Source organism: Manacus vitellinus, unplaced genomic scaffold, assembly GCF_001715985.3.
Source record: "Manacus vitellinus isolate BGI_N305 unplaced genomic scaffold, ASM171598v3 scaffold_3_pilon, whole genome shotgun sequence".
Lineage (NCBI taxonomy): Eukaryota > Metazoa > Chordata > Aves > Passeriformes > Pipridae > Manacus > Manacus vitellinus.
The window spans coordinates 14,843,306-14,860,424 of record NW_021940535.1 but is presented as its reverse complement, the minus strand read 5'-3'; the positions used below and the strand labels follow the sequence as shown (position 1 = coordinate 14,860,424).

The 17,119-nt window shown below is 37.6% G+C and overlaps 1 protein-coding gene across 6 annotated transcripts in view; it reads left to right on the top strand.

The window, feature by feature from the left end:
- Nucleotides 1-17,119, top strand: part of RBMS3 (RNA binding motif single stranded interacting protein 3) — a 598,526-nt gene that overhangs the window by 547,191 nt on the left and 34,216 nt on the right. For all 6 annotated transcript variants that reach the window (XM_018075572.1, XM_018075575.2, XM_018075573.2 and 3 more), the window contains one exon: nucleotides 12,821-12,931. In XM_018075572.1, the coding sequence (XP_017931061.1) occupies nucleotides 12,821-12,931 (111 nt within the window). The remainder of the gene's footprint in view (nucleotides 1-12,820; nucleotides 12,932-17,119) is intronic.

Sequence of the window (17,119 nt, the reverse complement as noted above, 5' to 3'; positions counted from 1 at the left end):
ATGTGCAGAGGGAGAGGGTAGTGACATGGAAAAAGTTGGGAAAATATTGTCTTGACTCTGCTCCCAGAAAGAATTTAGGGAGTGGGGAGAGGGTGAGAAGAAGAACAAAGACAAAACATCTATAATCTTCCTGTTTTCATTTCTGGGTTATTGAACTAATTTTAAGCTTTTTTTTTCCCTTCAAATTTAGATAAATTCTGAAATGACATGTCATTTTGAAATATAGTGGAAACATTGCTTTTTGACAGCTCCAATTTTTTCATTCTTTTGGTCACAATGATGTACCAAGTGTGACCTGGATTCACAAGAAGTTTTATTCTCCCTCAAAGTGTTTTTTCCTAATAATTTACTGTTCATCTCAGCAATATGTGTATACCATCCAGCTGGCTTTTTTTTTTCTCTAGCTTGTACTATGATTTATTCCTCCAAAGCATAGAGATCTTCTTACCATCATGTAAAAGACGTCTTACTAAACTCATGGCAGACTCAGCTGCCTGATCAGTGCTTCACAGAAGACTCATCATTCAGTTTAGGTCAAAGACTCACTCTGGTACATTTACCATAGTAGTGACCCACCAGCGTTTTCTTCTCTGACTACAGAGCAAGGTGCTCTATGTTGTCTGAGACATTTTCAGAGCAGTATTTGGTAGTGGGCAGTTCCCATCAGCTGCCTTGTAGCCTGAAGAATTGACTTCAGGTAGGGTTTAGGAAAAGGCCATGAAAAACTTGAACTGCTCTTTCTTGGCTCATCCTAAGGACTTCTGAAATTAGTGCTGAATGGTAGTTTGACTTCTAGATGCCTGAGAAAATAAAACAAATATAAACAATTTTTTCCTTAGAAACTGAGCACCTCTACAATATTCAGATAGCTGAAAGATCTTCAGGAAAGCTGCCCAAAAAACCATCTTTGATTTCAACCTAAAATTCTGCAAATCAGATGATGTGTGGAAACCACACAGCCACAAAGAAGTAAAGAACATCTTTGTCATATGTCAGGATCTCACTGCTTGCTGTGCATTCACGTGGGCTAGTACACAGTGACTGGTAGGAAATGGTGGTGTACAAAAACACTATAATAAACCAAGCTTTTTATAGAGATTACTGCAGCATGTATGGATAAGTGTAAACCAGAGAGATTTACCTGGTTTACTCCAATAAATTCATTTATAGAAAACTGAAGCAGCAAACTTGGACTTCATTTCCCCATGTTACTCTGGCTACTTTGGTTTGTGACAGAAGACTGCACTTAAGCAGGCAGCCTGATTCTGAGAAATACAGAACTCTCTACATTCATCTCCTCATGCAAAAGTTGACAACTATTTTTGGGTTGAACTGGATTATAATTTGATGGAAATAGCAAGAGGTTGCCATCTATGAATGTAGAGAGAGGTAATAACAAAGTTTTTGGTAATTCTAGGTGTTACTGAAAATGAGGAGCTGGGAAAGTACTTTATCATATGCTTTCTACCTTCCTTTAACCAGTATTACCAGAATTCCTCTGAAACTGGTAGAGTGATAGAATGGCTGTGGTCCATTCGCTAATGTGGAAAAAGAGCTCTTTCAGGATCAATCTTTGGTGATTAACATCTTTTTGAAAAAATTGAGTGCCCTGAAAAGACATAGTATCCATAGGCTGGTGATGAACACCCTCTGTAGGCTGGGCAGCGTGTGGGGCAGTGACCGTGCAAGTCTCACCCCTCTGTGTCATCGGTGCTCTGAACCGTGGAGCTGACCTGTGAGGATGAAGCTCCCTACCTTTCACAACCCTTGGGAAGGCTGTTGGACACCACCAGTTGCGACAGAGTATTTTTCTGGTGGAGGGTTTCTCTGTGGGTAGCTGATGTCTGGACATAAGTGAACAGCTGTAGCTTGATAATGACTTTCAGTCCCAGCAATGACCGAACCTGGTGACCCAGCATTGAGACTCCCTATTCTATTACCAGTCCTCTGAGCCACTCTGTTCCCGCCATGTACTTTCAACATATTTAACATGTTACAGCTGTGCTCACTGCTATACAATAGTTAAGAGGGCTGCCAGCATTTCCAGTATGAACTTGTATTTTAAGGATAATAACTCAGCTGTAAAAATGTGCTCCAGGCTGAAACTTTATAAGGAAGATTTCAGCCCAAGAGTGACCCTATCTGGGGGGGAAAAACAAAAAAAGAAAATATATCAATTTACTCATTCTTAATCAGTATAGATATATTAAAAAGAAAGTGAGTAATCCTTGCCGGATCAGTTACTTACTTTTTCTTCTTTTTACATTAATAATAACCAAAATCTGCACCTTTTTGAACTTTACATGTCTATTTTTTAGACTAGTGGAACCACTTGCACACTGAATTTTTACTCACAGGAGCCAGTTTTAAAGTGCTTTTCCTCAAAATTTTTGTTTTCTTTTAAAAGTTAATGGAATGTGGAGCAAAGTAGACTTAAGTTAGCCATTTTCTATTATTTACTTCAAATCTGCTCAGTATGACTCAAGAGGTAAAATGTATCCTTTTTTTGGTAAATTTGGACTGGAGTGTGTGATCAAAACCACCTGTTCCCTTTGGGCCTGCAGTGATGATGACCCAAGATGTATCCTCAGCCCGAACACTCATGGACTAGGAAAATATCAGATGTAGATCCAGACCCATTCCAGAACCCTGACAACAGACCAACTCCTGAGTCCTGTATATATCACACAGTTTTTAAAACACTTTGGGATTGTCAGTAGAAGGGAAACTTATAAATGTCAAGAGTTTATTCTAATACACAAACTGGTTTCACTAGAATAACCTTAAACTAAACGAGAAATTGAAATATCATATTTTTAGTTATAAAGTCTGTTCACCCTCTCTAGCCTCTTTGTTTCTGACTGTTGACACAAAAATGAGTGCTTCAATTTGATTTCATCTATATCAGTTGTACCTACACTAATTTAAATGTGGCTACCTTTGAAGGACATGTTCTGTGTACTTGCTGGAGTCAACTTTACTGGCTTCTTATGGTCTCATGCATCAGTGATAGAAGTTTTAGGTAAGGACATTTTTGCAGTCACAGTTTCTCTAGATTGTGTCTATATTATCAGTTGTTCAAAACAATGTAAAAACTGCACTGATGTCGTTGGGGGCATCATCCAAGAGTGGTGGAATAGTCCAGGTGCAGCAAAAGCCAGGTGTTGGTGATAGTTGGCTTGTACAGAGTTGAATCTAAACAGCAACCAGTGTGGTTAGAGTTAGAAAAATCACAGTTAAAATTTATAAAGGCATGAGGGAGGCATGGTCTCACATTACTTTTAATGATGGAATATAAGATAAGAAGCCACTATTGAAAATACATACCTCAGTCTTGATTTTGAGATCTGTCACAAAGCTGGCACTGCCAGGTAGCCAGTTTTAACCAGTTAAAGGACAAATTCCACTACAGAACGGAGTGGGTTTCTTCCATAGCCTCCTCTGAGGAGTCACAAGTCCAAAAAATGAAATGCAATTTGGGATTTAGACTGTGAAAATTTTCGTGTTTAAATGAGAGGAAAGGCAGGTTGGAATAGTTGTCTTTCCATTAGTGTGTGGGAAAGGGCCTTGTTTAACATAACGGGTTACAAATCTAACAAAACATGACAGAGAGACAGATTTCTGTATTTGTCCTCTCCTAATAAAGACACATTTTTAGACTTCAAGATCAGTCTGAACCACTGTGATCTAGAACTAAACTGATACAAAACATGACGAGGGCCTTGGTACAGGATTTACTAGTCTGTACTCTTCAACTCCAAAATCCATTATTGAATGGCATACCTTTAGAAAAACATCCTTACCCAACCAGGGTTTCATTTCTAGCCTCCCTTACTATATGCCTGTCCTAATAGGTAGGATAAGAAGGATTCCTGGGAGGATTATGTGGGTATTACTGCTCCTCGTCAGCTTTCCAGAACTTTTAAATCAGAAAAATGGGAAGAGGAAAGAAATTACATAATTTTCAGACCCTCTATATCTTTAACTTTCCTTTGTGCAGGAGCTGCACAAAAAGGAGTGTAGGCAGCAGATGGCAGTGCTTCATAGTGCATTCTTATGGAGGATGGCCATTGGATTTGTAGCTGAATTCAAGAGTGATACAGCAACACTACCCTCAGGATTTCAACATGACGTTCTACCCAAACTGTGCAGCTGGGTATGTGGATTACATGGTAGCCCCTGGATCAGGGGCTCTGAGGATACAGCTTAGATTTGGGCCTAGCCAAAGAGCTCTGGTGTTCAAGAGTTGCTTTTGGTTTGACATTGCAAGGGCTGACATGAAGACCATGAGCAACCGTGTGAAACCTTCTCACTTGTGTTGTCCATCACTAATAAAGTCTGGCTTACAAGAGCTATCTGATCTCAGAGTTGTAGGAAGACAACCTGATAGTTATCCATTCCTTGACTATTCTTTCCATTCTCCTCTTGAGTATTAGGAATCTCACAGAGGAGCACTCTGCTGTCTGCCACCCTGGCACCTCAGTATGTCTCCTTGGTGCTTCATTCAGTGATACTACCTCACTTTTTTGAAAGCTGAAGGTATTTCAGATAATTCCATCTAAATCTGGTTAAGTCCTTTTAGTGTTGTGGAGTTAACACCATGCACAACCATATCATTTTCTTCTGGCTGCAGTTGTGTAGGGTGTTATTTTTGTCATCTGAACTCTAATATACCCTTAATACATAGGGTTATATTACCAGCCTTCTCTTCTGTTTGATTTTTTTTTTCTTGTTGGTAGCCAGTTCCTCAGCATTTCTGATGTCTCCCAGTATCAGTGTTTGTCCTTCTAATGAGTAAAACCTTTCCAGCACAGCTGCTAGATTGCAGCTTACATAGTGCGAGCCCCTCCAGGTTTTGGGCAGGAAATGAAACAGCACATCTGTTACAGATCACAGCTGCTGCCCTGTCACTGACCATTGTAATGGTGAAGCCAGAAGTGCATGTAGAAGAAATATCACAGACATTGCCTCCCCTAACCTGGTTAACCACTCTCTGTACCTGGTAAATTACCTGTGTACTAAATCTCAAAGAAAAGCACAGAACACTCCAGTGTATCAGACATTTGGTCCAATGAAATATATGTTGTCCTGCCTTCATGGAGCACACAAAGAGCTGGGACTGCCTCACCTTGCCTGGAAAACTTGAGACCCAGAGATAGCCTGGTCCAACCACATTAAAGATGCCATACATGCCACCAACCTGCTCTGCACCTCTACATCCAAGCACATGCTCTGGAGGCAAATCTTCCTGTTAAGCATTTTTCTTGTCTTTGGAGCGGGTTTCCCTGAGTGAAATAAAATAACTAAGTATTTTCAGCCAATATCAGAAGTTCTTACGCATCACTTATGAAACGTTGCTCATGAACAAGAGGTTTGAAACCCCGTCACTGGTGCTTTTAATTACTTTTGCCATAGTAAATCCTGGACTGAGAGTGTCAAATGTTTAAAAAAAAAATAAACATCCACATATTGAAAAAACATTGTGACCTGTGTATAATATAAATGGCAATATCATTTGTCTTTCCGTATGTAATTATGTGTGTGCGTGTATGGGAATATGTAAAATCAGACTATTGAAGAGGCAAATATGGCATCCTTTCTGAAAGTTTAATTTGAACCCAGTAGGGCAAGGAAGTGAAAATTTAAGCTAAAGACTGGTGCTGGCTCATATTTTAATTGTACTGTTTGATAATTTCTATTCTGCACCTTGTTAAAACTAGGGTGTGCCATTAAGTCAATTTTCATGCCTGGTTATAGGCAAGAAGGGAGAGAATACAACAGAATTGTTTGAGAGGAAATATTATTTGGATTTAGCTTTAATAGATGAAACTCCATTCTGATGCTAAGAAAAACTAGTCCACAGGAAAGAGACACCTGATTCCAATTAATTAGGATGGCACGTGAGCCACTGGAGACCCTAGAGGAAGGATTTCATCCACATCAGAAAATATATATAAGAATATAAACAGAATGGAATTGCCAAACACAACACTTTAGCATATATCATATACAACTTAGGTATAGATCAGGAGTTCTGTGCAGGAAATAAAGATTTGTTTTCACTAATAATGTCATAGTTTTAAAATCTATGCTTATTTTGACATGGATTGAAAAGACCTTTGGATATTTCCTATGTGAAATCTGATAGTGGGAAGGGCAGGAGAAGATTTGATGTATTACAGTGGTTATGTCCCAGGCAAAGCACCACCTCTTTATTTCTTCTTTGTCTTCTGTGGATGCTAAACCTAACATGAGAGTTGTGAGGGTGCTTTTGTTAGTGATGGCTGTTCTTGACAGAACAAAAGCACTGTTATGTGGATTGGCTGCGTAAAGCCATCATACAGCCAAGTGCACTTATAAACTGAAGTAAAGAGTGGGAAAAAAAATCAAAAGAAATGTGATTTCTTGTTCTCTTCTGGAATATGTCAAGACGAGGGAGCAAGAACTGCTATGGCCTCTCTGCCTGCTCCAGCACTTGACGGAATGAAGTGCTGACGGAAGTCTAAAGTGAAGCACATGGGCTTGTGGTCCAGCCTGCATGTGCAGGCAGCAATGACAGAGATAGAGCATGGAGCCCTCAATCTCTGCTTCAGAGTCCCTGTAGCATCTCAGGTATATTTTCCCTTCAATATTTTTTTTCTTCAATGGCCTTTTTTTGAGATGTCATTTTGGGTGGAAAGGTTTAAGTCACCATGCAAAATCATGTTAGGCACTGAGTAACAGAGGCAACTTTTTGCTTGCAATAGAAATGCTATTTCTTTTTATTAAATCCTTTTAGATTAACAGACAGATGTATGCTATGAAATTTACTGTTTTTGTCAACTCCGTTAGATGCATAAACTGCTGACATAAAATCATGCTGGTACTGCCTGATATAATACATTTATTAACTGGTACAATATAGTTGCATGTACAGCTTTATTTGTGTGTGCAGTTACTAGTATAAAACTCTTCCTATTGAATCAACTGTGTTTTCTTTATCTCTTGATGTTCCCATTTCTATATCCTTTAATCTGCATTTAGGCTAATATCAGTATATTATCAAAAGCTGTATTTCAAACTAATAGACAGGAAATAAAGGCAAGAAGAACAATGGGAAAGAAACCATCAAAAACCTTAGCTATTGTTGTAGGAAAGGTGGTACATACAAAAGGGTCACCTTTGTTCTTTATTTACCACACTGTATTTGGATTCTTAATCCTTTAAGAACAGTTACTCTGGGCAATAACTCTCTTGCACCTATGACATATACTTTCAGCCGAGGAAAGAAGTTCACAAATATACAGCAAGAAAATGAGAAAGGGAAAGCAAGTATGTCTGTTGCTTCAAGGAAATTCAACTAAGTTATGAAGGGGATGTCAGATAAGAATTTGAATTTATGCCCAAGATTAGAAATATTACGATGTGAACTTGTAGTTTAATACTCAGTACAGAAACAGGACTCAGAGTTGATGAAGGTCTATATTGGGGTTTGCGTATTCCGAAGTTAAAGCTGCTTTAATTTAATGAGGGGTTTGGCCTCCTTGCTCGCTTTATCACATTTTTATCAAGCTTTTAAATTTCACAATGTAGTGAAATGAAACCAAATCCTAAGATTTGCAGAATATACATTATTAACTGATGTTTTCTGATCTTTTTCATCATACTCAAATGATGATTTAATCTCTGATCAGCTAGCAAATACCAAGGCAATTGCACTTGCTAACTTTTCATTGAAAAAGGGAAAGTAGGTTCTCCTTTGTTTTGGAATATCAGGAAGTATTTTCAGCAGAGTTGATGACAGAGGACAGAGAGGATTTCAAAGCTACCTTTAATCTTCCTACAATTGTCATGCAATTGTCATGCAAGTTTGGCCACTTACCAGCCAGTTCAGAGTAGTTCTCTAGGCTCACTGTTCCTACAAGGGGACCCCATTTTTATTGCTGCCTGTTAGAAGTAGCCCAAGGAAATGGGAAAAGACAGCCTAGATAGAACAGTGAATCAATAGAAATATGGTCATCATTTGTTCAGTATGCAGAGAGAGTATATTTATCTGCAAAAAAAGTATGCATGTTGATTTTTTTCCTATTAATTCTTGATAGACATGTCTGTCTGATAAGTGTAAGGAAAGTCATCCTTTCACTCAGTTTAATAAAACCTCAAGAAACAACATGTTCTCAATAACATAAAGACATTCACTTGGTAGTAGAGTAAAAAATTTTCAGATGGAATGACCTGGTGCTTATATGTCTGCACAATGTGTCTGTAAACAAATCTGAAAAGTAAGTTTGCTGCTATAATGCTTATTGGCTTTACATTGGCCAGTATTTACAAAGTAGAATTTTTAAGTATGGTTAACTTGTTAAAACTTCTTAAATAAAGAAAAAGTAAACTACAAAATAAGCAGATGCTTGCTGTAAGCTTTAAAAACTATTTATTCAGCTGGTATTTGCCCCTTAGGCACAATATCAGTATTAGAACACTGGAATAAAATAGAACTCTATAATACAGTTCATTATTGTAGAAAGCTATGACTAACTAATCCATCCTCCCACTGGCCCCTAAGTGCATCTCTCAACTAGTGAACTCTCTGGTCCTAAAGCCTCCTAATACACTTTTTATTTCTGATGTCACTTTCCCACCCTCCACGCACAGAAGATGGCATGTTTCATTGCACCAACAAAGACTTTATTTTTGCTGATGCCTTTTGCTATTGGCAAGTGCTTAAGGATAGTTTACTTAACATAATAAACAAACCATATTTGCTGTCCTTCCTGTAATTTCAGTTTGTTGCCATAGAGGGGTTGTACAGTGTTTGTAGTTAATAAAGTCAGACTTCGTTCTTTGCCAGTGATAGACTATATTCTGAAATGTATGCATTCACTTTCTTATAGTTAAGGTATGTTCACAGAGCTTAAAGCATTTTAAAACAGCAAGGTCTTTCAAATAAAGTGAAGAGGAATTAAAGTCTGTATGTCATCATATCTTGGATGTATCACAGTGTTGCAAAGATCATGCATTTTTTTTGCCTGTACCAGTAATTTCCTACTATTTGTCCTGTTAATTTCTTTTAAAGCCACTATAGCATCAACAGAATTGTATGACAAGTCATATGCTGAGAATATCTTGACAAATGTAGAAGTCATTATAGTAACCAGTTCCTTGCAGGACTTATGAAAAAGAAAAGTAATCATACTGAGGCAACCAGGCAGACCTAAATAATTAGCTGGCCAACCACTTGTTTGGGCAAAGGTGGTGGCAAAAACCTCATCATAATTTCTTGTGCAGTTTTTTTTCAACTAAGCTGGGTCTGAAGTAGTATTATGCAATGCTAAGATGTCTCTCTATACAGCTTACAGTAAAATCAGACATCCAGACAGATTAAGATGAAAAATATGTTTGCTGTAGCCTTTGCCAGTAGCCATCTCTTTGTCAGTAAATAACTACTATAGACGGAAAAGGATGAAATTACTTTTAATATGATGGCAACATCTAATGCAAGATGTTTTCTTCTACCTCTAAATAAACTGAATATGAATTGACTTGACAGCATGTATCATGAAATGCATTATGGTCTGGAGACTGGATGTCATCCTAACAACCAGACGAGATTTTCTTAATTAAGTATAATTTTTTCCTGCGTGATCATGAGAAGCTTCTGCAAACTCTGGTGATTTATTAATCTGGAAAATGCATGTAATTCTCTGCTCTAGGTAACTGTCAATTTCAAACATGTTAAGCTGCCTTAGGAAATCTGCAAATACTTGATTTGTTTTCCCAACTTTTTTTCTAACCTATTAAATTATATATATTTAGGGACTAGGATATATATTTTTTTCAATTTAAAAATAATATATTTGATATCTCTGAGCAATGTTTTTGTCCCTGATGTATTTTCTCTCCAGTCCATATTTTTTTAAATAGTTTATTTGCAATACTTGTCTTGCTTACTTAGTTGCTGAAAGACATTTGCCATCTGATTTTTCCGCTGCATGTCTGGCACTTGTGTTTGCTACACTAAATCATAAGACTTCCTTCACTGCTGCCCCTTCTTCATTTCCAGGTTCCTAAATTTATACACAGGAATAGCTATCAGCCTGTCACATCTGTATCACAGCAAGTCCCTCCAACCATACCTTTGCAATAAGCATTTTTCCAAAAAAAAGGCTTGGTATTTTAAGGCTTTGGGGCATCCTACATTAATTGCAGCCACTATTGCTGGCAGTGTGATGCTGCATGAAGCTGTGATGAATGTGTAACTTTCTGCTTACTACATCACACAAAGAATCATAGAATAGTTTTGGTTGAAAGGGCCCTTTAAATGTCTTCTCGTCCAACCCTGCTGCAATGATATGTCTCCTCTCTGGCTGCTGCAGTGGGTGGTCCAACCGCCCTGCTCAAGAAGGGTCATCCTAGAGCACATTGTCAGCATTGCATCCAGAAGGTTCTTAAATATGTCCAGTGAGGGAGACTCCACAACCTCTGTGAGCAGTCTGTTCCAGTGCTCAGTCACCTGCACAGTAAAGAAATTCTTCCTCGTATTCAGGTGGAACTTCCTGTGCATCACTTTATTCCCATTGTCTTTTGTCTTATTGCTTGGCACCGCCAAGAGGAGCCTGGCTCCATCCTTTTGACACCCTCCTTTCAGATGCTTGTATACATTGATGCCCTCTGATCATCTTTATGGCTCTCCTCTAGACCCTCTCAAACAGGTCCATATTCTCCTCATACTCGGGCCCCCAGAGCTGGACACATTTCTCCAGGCAGGGTCTCACAAAAGCAGAGAAGGGGAGAATCACCTTCCTCGACATCACAAGTGGGAGCTCAACTTGTCTGTCATGGAGAGCCCTGAGGCAATTCTCCATGTCTGAGCTGAAGGACCAAACTGCCCGTAGAGGGAACTGAGAGCTGTTTATCATTTGACAAATTTAGTTTGAGCGCTTATGATTTGGTACAGTAAAATTATGATCATTCTGATCATAAAGCTTATGATTCCTGCAATCAAAAAGTGCAGGTGAAGTCCAAACCCTAAGACCCCATCTAGCTGTATGGTATCCCAGGCCACTGATTTTGAACACATAGGAAGAACATCATTCTCCTTGGGCACGGTGGTTTTTCAGACTCTTGCACTGATTCTGCTGTGCGGGGACTGCTGAATGGCCTGAATGGGTGTATGCCCACAGATTTGCTTTTAGACTGTTTCAGCAAAGGGGAAGACTTCGCTGTAGTAGTTCATTAAATGAGTTAATCAATAAATTAATCTATGTAAATCAGTGCAAATTAATCTACCCAAGAAAGCAGCAAAAGTGTTTGCAAGTATTGCAGGTTTGATACGTGCACACTGATCAGCTTGTTTTATAAGCCTTTATTTGGAATCATGACAGATACTCTGTGGAGGCTAGCTTCTGTAATTTGCCAAATTTCTCTAGGGACTCTTGTCAATGCAAGAAATGTAATCTACTATGGGACATAAAACAAGCGTATATATGTTTCATATGCTGAGGATATTACAAGGACATGCAAGTAATGAGTTCACAGAGACTGGAGAGACTATGCTTCTCAGATAGGATGTGCATAGAAAAAGTATTGCAGGAAGATGAGAAAAAATTCATTTGGTATTTCCCCGGAATTTTTTTTTTATTTTATTTTTTTTTAATTGTTACTGAAAATTTGAAATCTTTAGTTTCTTATCAGATCCTTGGCAATGCAATAACATAGCTCTACGTAAATGTGAGACAGACACTTAAGAACAGGTGTGCTGTGGGTTTTGGAACTAGTTTGTTTTAAATTCCAGTTTATAGGTGGATTTAGTCAATAATCTCAAAGGAAAAAAGAAATCAATTATTTTAAACAGATACATTAATCTACATTTTCCACACTTTGTAGTATAATGTGATTGTGCAAATTGTGATGTGTGCATGAAAACATGCATATGCACTAAGTAAAGCTATTATTTCATATGAAGAAATAGCTGGAAATACCTCCCTATTTCACTATCTGCACAAAAAAGAGCAGACCACTGTTTCTGACTGACTTCCTCTAACCAACACAGGAAATAGCATTGTATCCCATAGAACTGAAGAGAATCAACACTTCACTAAGGCATGAGGTTGCCAACATGGGGTCTTGGGGAGAGGGAGGGCAAAAACCAAGGAATATGAATGGTAAAGAAGTTTTCTCTCCAAAGCTTCTCTGGAATGTCTTTTGTTTCATTTTTTATTCAAAGTCTTGATTTTGCTTTAGTTCATGTGCTCTTTGTTGTTAATGTCTTTGTTTTTCATGCAGAGACGAAAAATGCTTTTAAACATTGTTTATATGTTTTAAATGGGTATCACTACCAAACTCACTTGTCAATAGCTGGTCTTACTTAATCAGCTATAAAATGTCATGAGTAAGGGTTCTTAATTGTGACTGGAAAAATCCAAGATAATTACCATAATAGTTTGAAGATTTCTGAGACTGAAGGTTTTAGAAAATTGGGGACATATGTGTTCTGTCTGTAAGATTGTTCTATATAGGATATGGAAAAATGGAAATGACAGGCGTTTTGCAATGTACAGTAGCATTCATCATAGAAAGAACATATGCATTTGTTTGTCAGAAACAATGAAGTAAAAAATGACACTTAATTGGAACTGACATAAAATGGCCTCATTAGCAGTACAAATAATATATGTGTGTAGCTTGGTTGTCAATAGGAACAAAACATATTTCCTCTGACAGATATATTAGTCTCTTTAAGATTCATGTCAAGTTTTCAGTCAGGTTCACTCATTCAGAGAATGCTGCCTTTTTTTTTTTTAAAGTGAGAGGTTGAAGTGTAAATAATGTGTGTTTCTAGGGTGCTGTGATAACACCAACAATGGACCACACTATGTCAATGCAGCCAGCAAGCATGATGGGCCCTCTGACCCAGCAGATGAACCACCTTTCCTTGGGCACAACAGGAACGGTAAGATCATAGATTACACTATTTACTTTCTATATTGCAAAACATGTATTGCTTACTGAGTTTCTTAAGGTAATTTTTTACTCCTGGGTTTTCAGTGCTTCACCATCATATAGTCAGTATTAGGTATTACAGAACAGAAATGACAAAGTAGTATGAGTAGTAAAATACCAGGTCAACAAAATCTGCTCTGTACTTAGCAGGAATTTTCTGTACTAATTCTCATGTAATTATGGAATTACTGCTCTGTCAATTTGGATTTTAATATGAAATTATTTGCTTGTCAATCTAAAAAGTTTTATACTGCTGGGAGACAGGGGTTCTGGCATTTTGGTAGGATCCACTACTCACTTCTAAACCATAACAACCAACCATACACATTTTGTTCCAGGCTTAGAAATGTGATTTTTGATGATGGCCAGCTGTGTTGCCAGTATATCATATTTAAATATGTGTATTTCAACAATTTATTTTTTTTAAGCTGTGTAAGTCAGACTCAATTAACTCTCCCAGAGTCAGAGAAAGGCAAAAAATACTCTTACTTAAAATTATTGAAGCTCTCTAAAGGTTCCTAATATACAACAACTACAGACAATATATGGTGGTTTGATATGTGAATGTGTGCATGCTGCATGTACAGGTAAATTTTTGCGAAAATACAGGCATAAATATTACACTTCTATGTCTTTAGCACACACACTCTTTACACAATAATTACATGAAAGATCTGTTATGCACTTACAAATGTTTTTCTATTTCACCACTGTACTACTTGATACTAATCTATAAAAACAGAGTTTTCCAACTTTTTTTTTTAATTGAATAACTTTCTGAATAACAGCACATCTGTACAAAGTTATTTAACTCACTTAGGTCTTCACTTCCTCATCCTCTTCCCTTCACCTCCTTTTTCCTTATCTTTTGAATGTAATTCTAACTCCAATGTCTTTTCACACTTCCTTAAAAAAATTCTGTTAGATCTAAGACTTCTGTATTCATTTCTGCCAAAACTTAAGTAAGATGGTTTGTTGTTTATTCCTGTTATTTTAAATGTTTCATTCAACAATCAAAAGAACTAAGAATTACATCTCAGAGTTAATCTAAGTAATTTTCCCTTAATGAAATGGAAGAAATACTAGGACTAGTGAGAATTTCTGCATGTATAATTATTGTGATTCAAAAGTGTGTTTAAAAATTAAGGGAAGGAAATGGAAAATGAATTCTGGTTGTGCTGTTGGGCAGCTCCTGTGAATTTTTTCTTCTGTCTGTCATTTTCAATTCCATAACTCTTAACAGACATTGTCTTCTGCACACATTGTCTCACAACCTTAATACAAACTAGAAAAAGCCCAGCTAATTCTCTCTTCTGACTAGAGATCACTATTACAGTGCTTATAGGAACAAACCCATTTGGGGAGTCAGGGGAAGGACTGAAATGTAATGGGTCCTCTAGTAGGTGATAATAATATCCTGAATTTATGTTACTGCAACTGAAAGAAAATCTTTCATTTCTTTTCCTAAGTCTTTACACATTCTTATCTTTCAAGGTCACAGCATTCCCTATGATAACTTCTTGAAATACATTTAGAGGGATAACATGCAGATTTATGTTTTCTATCTTTAAAACTCCTAATTTGTTCACAGAAAACTTAAAGAGCAAGGAAGAGTGAATGCTACAATATCCATAGGCTTTCCATGCATCTCAAATGACACCCTACTTTACCACACACAGGATTTCTCTTTGATAAACACACCATCAGTACCATATTCAGTCAAACTACTTGTGCAAGGATAATCATGGAAGTCATAGAGAATTCCTCCTTTTCAAAATTCCTCCTATCAGAAATTATAGGAAAACTTCAGGATTTGGGCTACCGGTAGCAGTTTTGTTGGATGTATCCATCCTGACTTGAAATTCATTCTTCCTAATGTATTCTGTTACAGAAAAAAAATTGTGATGAACAAAACATATTTAGAGATATGATTTATTTAGAGATAGTTTTACTTCATTTTTTTGGAATTATGAATTTTGGTCAAGAGAGAGGAGCATTGAAAGCATAAAGCATGAAGAATTGTGTCAAGTCCTAACCATGCTACTGTGAGTACGTCGGCAGGACTAAGTTTTATGGGAGATATAAGACATGAACGATACATTTCTGTTCTGAATACTTTTAAATTCTATTCTTAAAACTGTGCAACAGGGTGCCATAAAGAACCACCAGCTATCTTTCAAGAAACAGCCAGATTTTTTAGGCAGACAAGGCGAAAAGTCACAAACAATTCTGCTCAGTGTTGGCTGTAACTCTGTCCTGGTTTAATTTAAAAGCTTGCAGTATGCAAAGTAGTTTTTATTAAAAGGCTTTCATATGTTCACCTCCTTAGACAAAGCATTTTGCTAATCAACATAATATATTTTTCAGCCAAAACAGACCCCTGTGGTCGCTTAAGTGAGAATTGGCTCCAAAACCACTTCCACACTTGCCCAATTCAGGATGAACACTGAGTTTCTAAAACATTGCTTCAACAGAAAATCTGTTCTCTAGTGAGTGAGCTAGAGAAATAGCATAAAGGCATATACAGCTTTGTATCTTGTGGGAATTACTCTGCCTTTTGATGGTTTCTGAAAGATTAAAATACTCTGTCCAGGCTGGAGCCATTTCAGATGGGAGACCCTTTACAGAGGAGCACTCTTTAGCCCTCTGGAGAGGCAAGTGACTCAAGTAACAGCAGCCTCTGCCAATTCCTACCTTGACACCAAAACTGGATTTGAGTTTTGATCTCTCAGCCCCAAAGCACATCCCATGGGAATTCAGGGGCCAGCTGCCTTCATCCACTTGAGCATTTAGTCACCTGCCCAGGGCAGGCATTTCTGGCTTAACACTGGCAGGGCTGTTGGCTTCCAGCTGGGAGCATGCAATTCAGCAGTCAAAACAGAGTAGTTTTCCTCTAGACCCACTCATAGCCAGCTGCATCTCCCTTGTGCTAGGGAAAGCCTTCCCCAAAAAGCACAGATAGTTTTGTTTAGGAAACCATTTTCCATGAATAGGGACAAGTTTCCTTTCTCCCTAAAACCCCCCAAAATGCATATTTAATTTCATTTTACTATATATTTAAAAATTATTTGTTATCTATTATTGCATTGTCTGCATAAAATTAGACATCTCTGCTATATTAAACACTCCTTCATCAAGAGGATACACTAAGGCTATCAAGCCACCAGGCCAAGTGAAAAGCTGCAAATCCATCTTTGCTTGATTTCAATGCCAAAGGATGGTATAGGGCACTGGAGGAAGAGAAGTAAGGGTCTGCCATTTATGGCAACTTGACCCTACATTCCTGTACTGTGGTAAAATTTTGTACAACCTTTGTATCTCCCAGTTCTTCCCACCAAGAACATAATTCCTTTCTGCCTTTGTGAAAATCAAATTGATTTCTGCCAGTGAAAATAGAGTTTATGCTACTGATGAATTGAGAGGCAAGTGTTCTGCTCTGATCACTTCCCCAGTCTGCCTGAAATCTGGAGTTAAGCAGACAGTCTGCCAGAGGGACAATTTCTGCCATATTTATATGTATTTTTCATACATACCTATTCACTCAAAAGAGCAAAAAGCATTTACATGGGTGTGCTGACTGTGGGCAAATATGTAAAGAAAACCTAAACTTAAGTTACGTAAAGATTATAGCAAAAAGGCAATAGCTCTGAATATTCTGATTAAGGCTGACAACCCAGTCTCAGTTCCTACAATTGCATTAAAATAAAATTTGAGTGACAACCCAGTCTCAATTCCTACAATTGCATTAAAATAAAATTTTAGTGACAGAAGGCATAATGTGAAGACAGACAAGTGGTTTTAAGCTTGAATTTTTTTTTTTACTAGTTAGTTATTATTTATTACAGTAAGTCCTGTTTTTCCAATGTAATATTCATCTACAGTTAGGTCTGCTATTAAAAAAGGTACTGCAGAGGGAGAATAGAGTGAGTAGTCTGTAAGGGTAGCACTGAAAGAGCAGCATTAGTATGTGTTTAATAATGTATGGAGGCTGGAATTGTTCCATCATCAGCCTGTCATTCAGAATGTTTCTGATCCATCCATTGATCTGACATCTGTTTTGTGGTTTAATAAAGTTGTGATTGATGCCTGAGTGGATATAATACAGAAATCTTTAGAAATATAAAAACTGAGCAGTTTT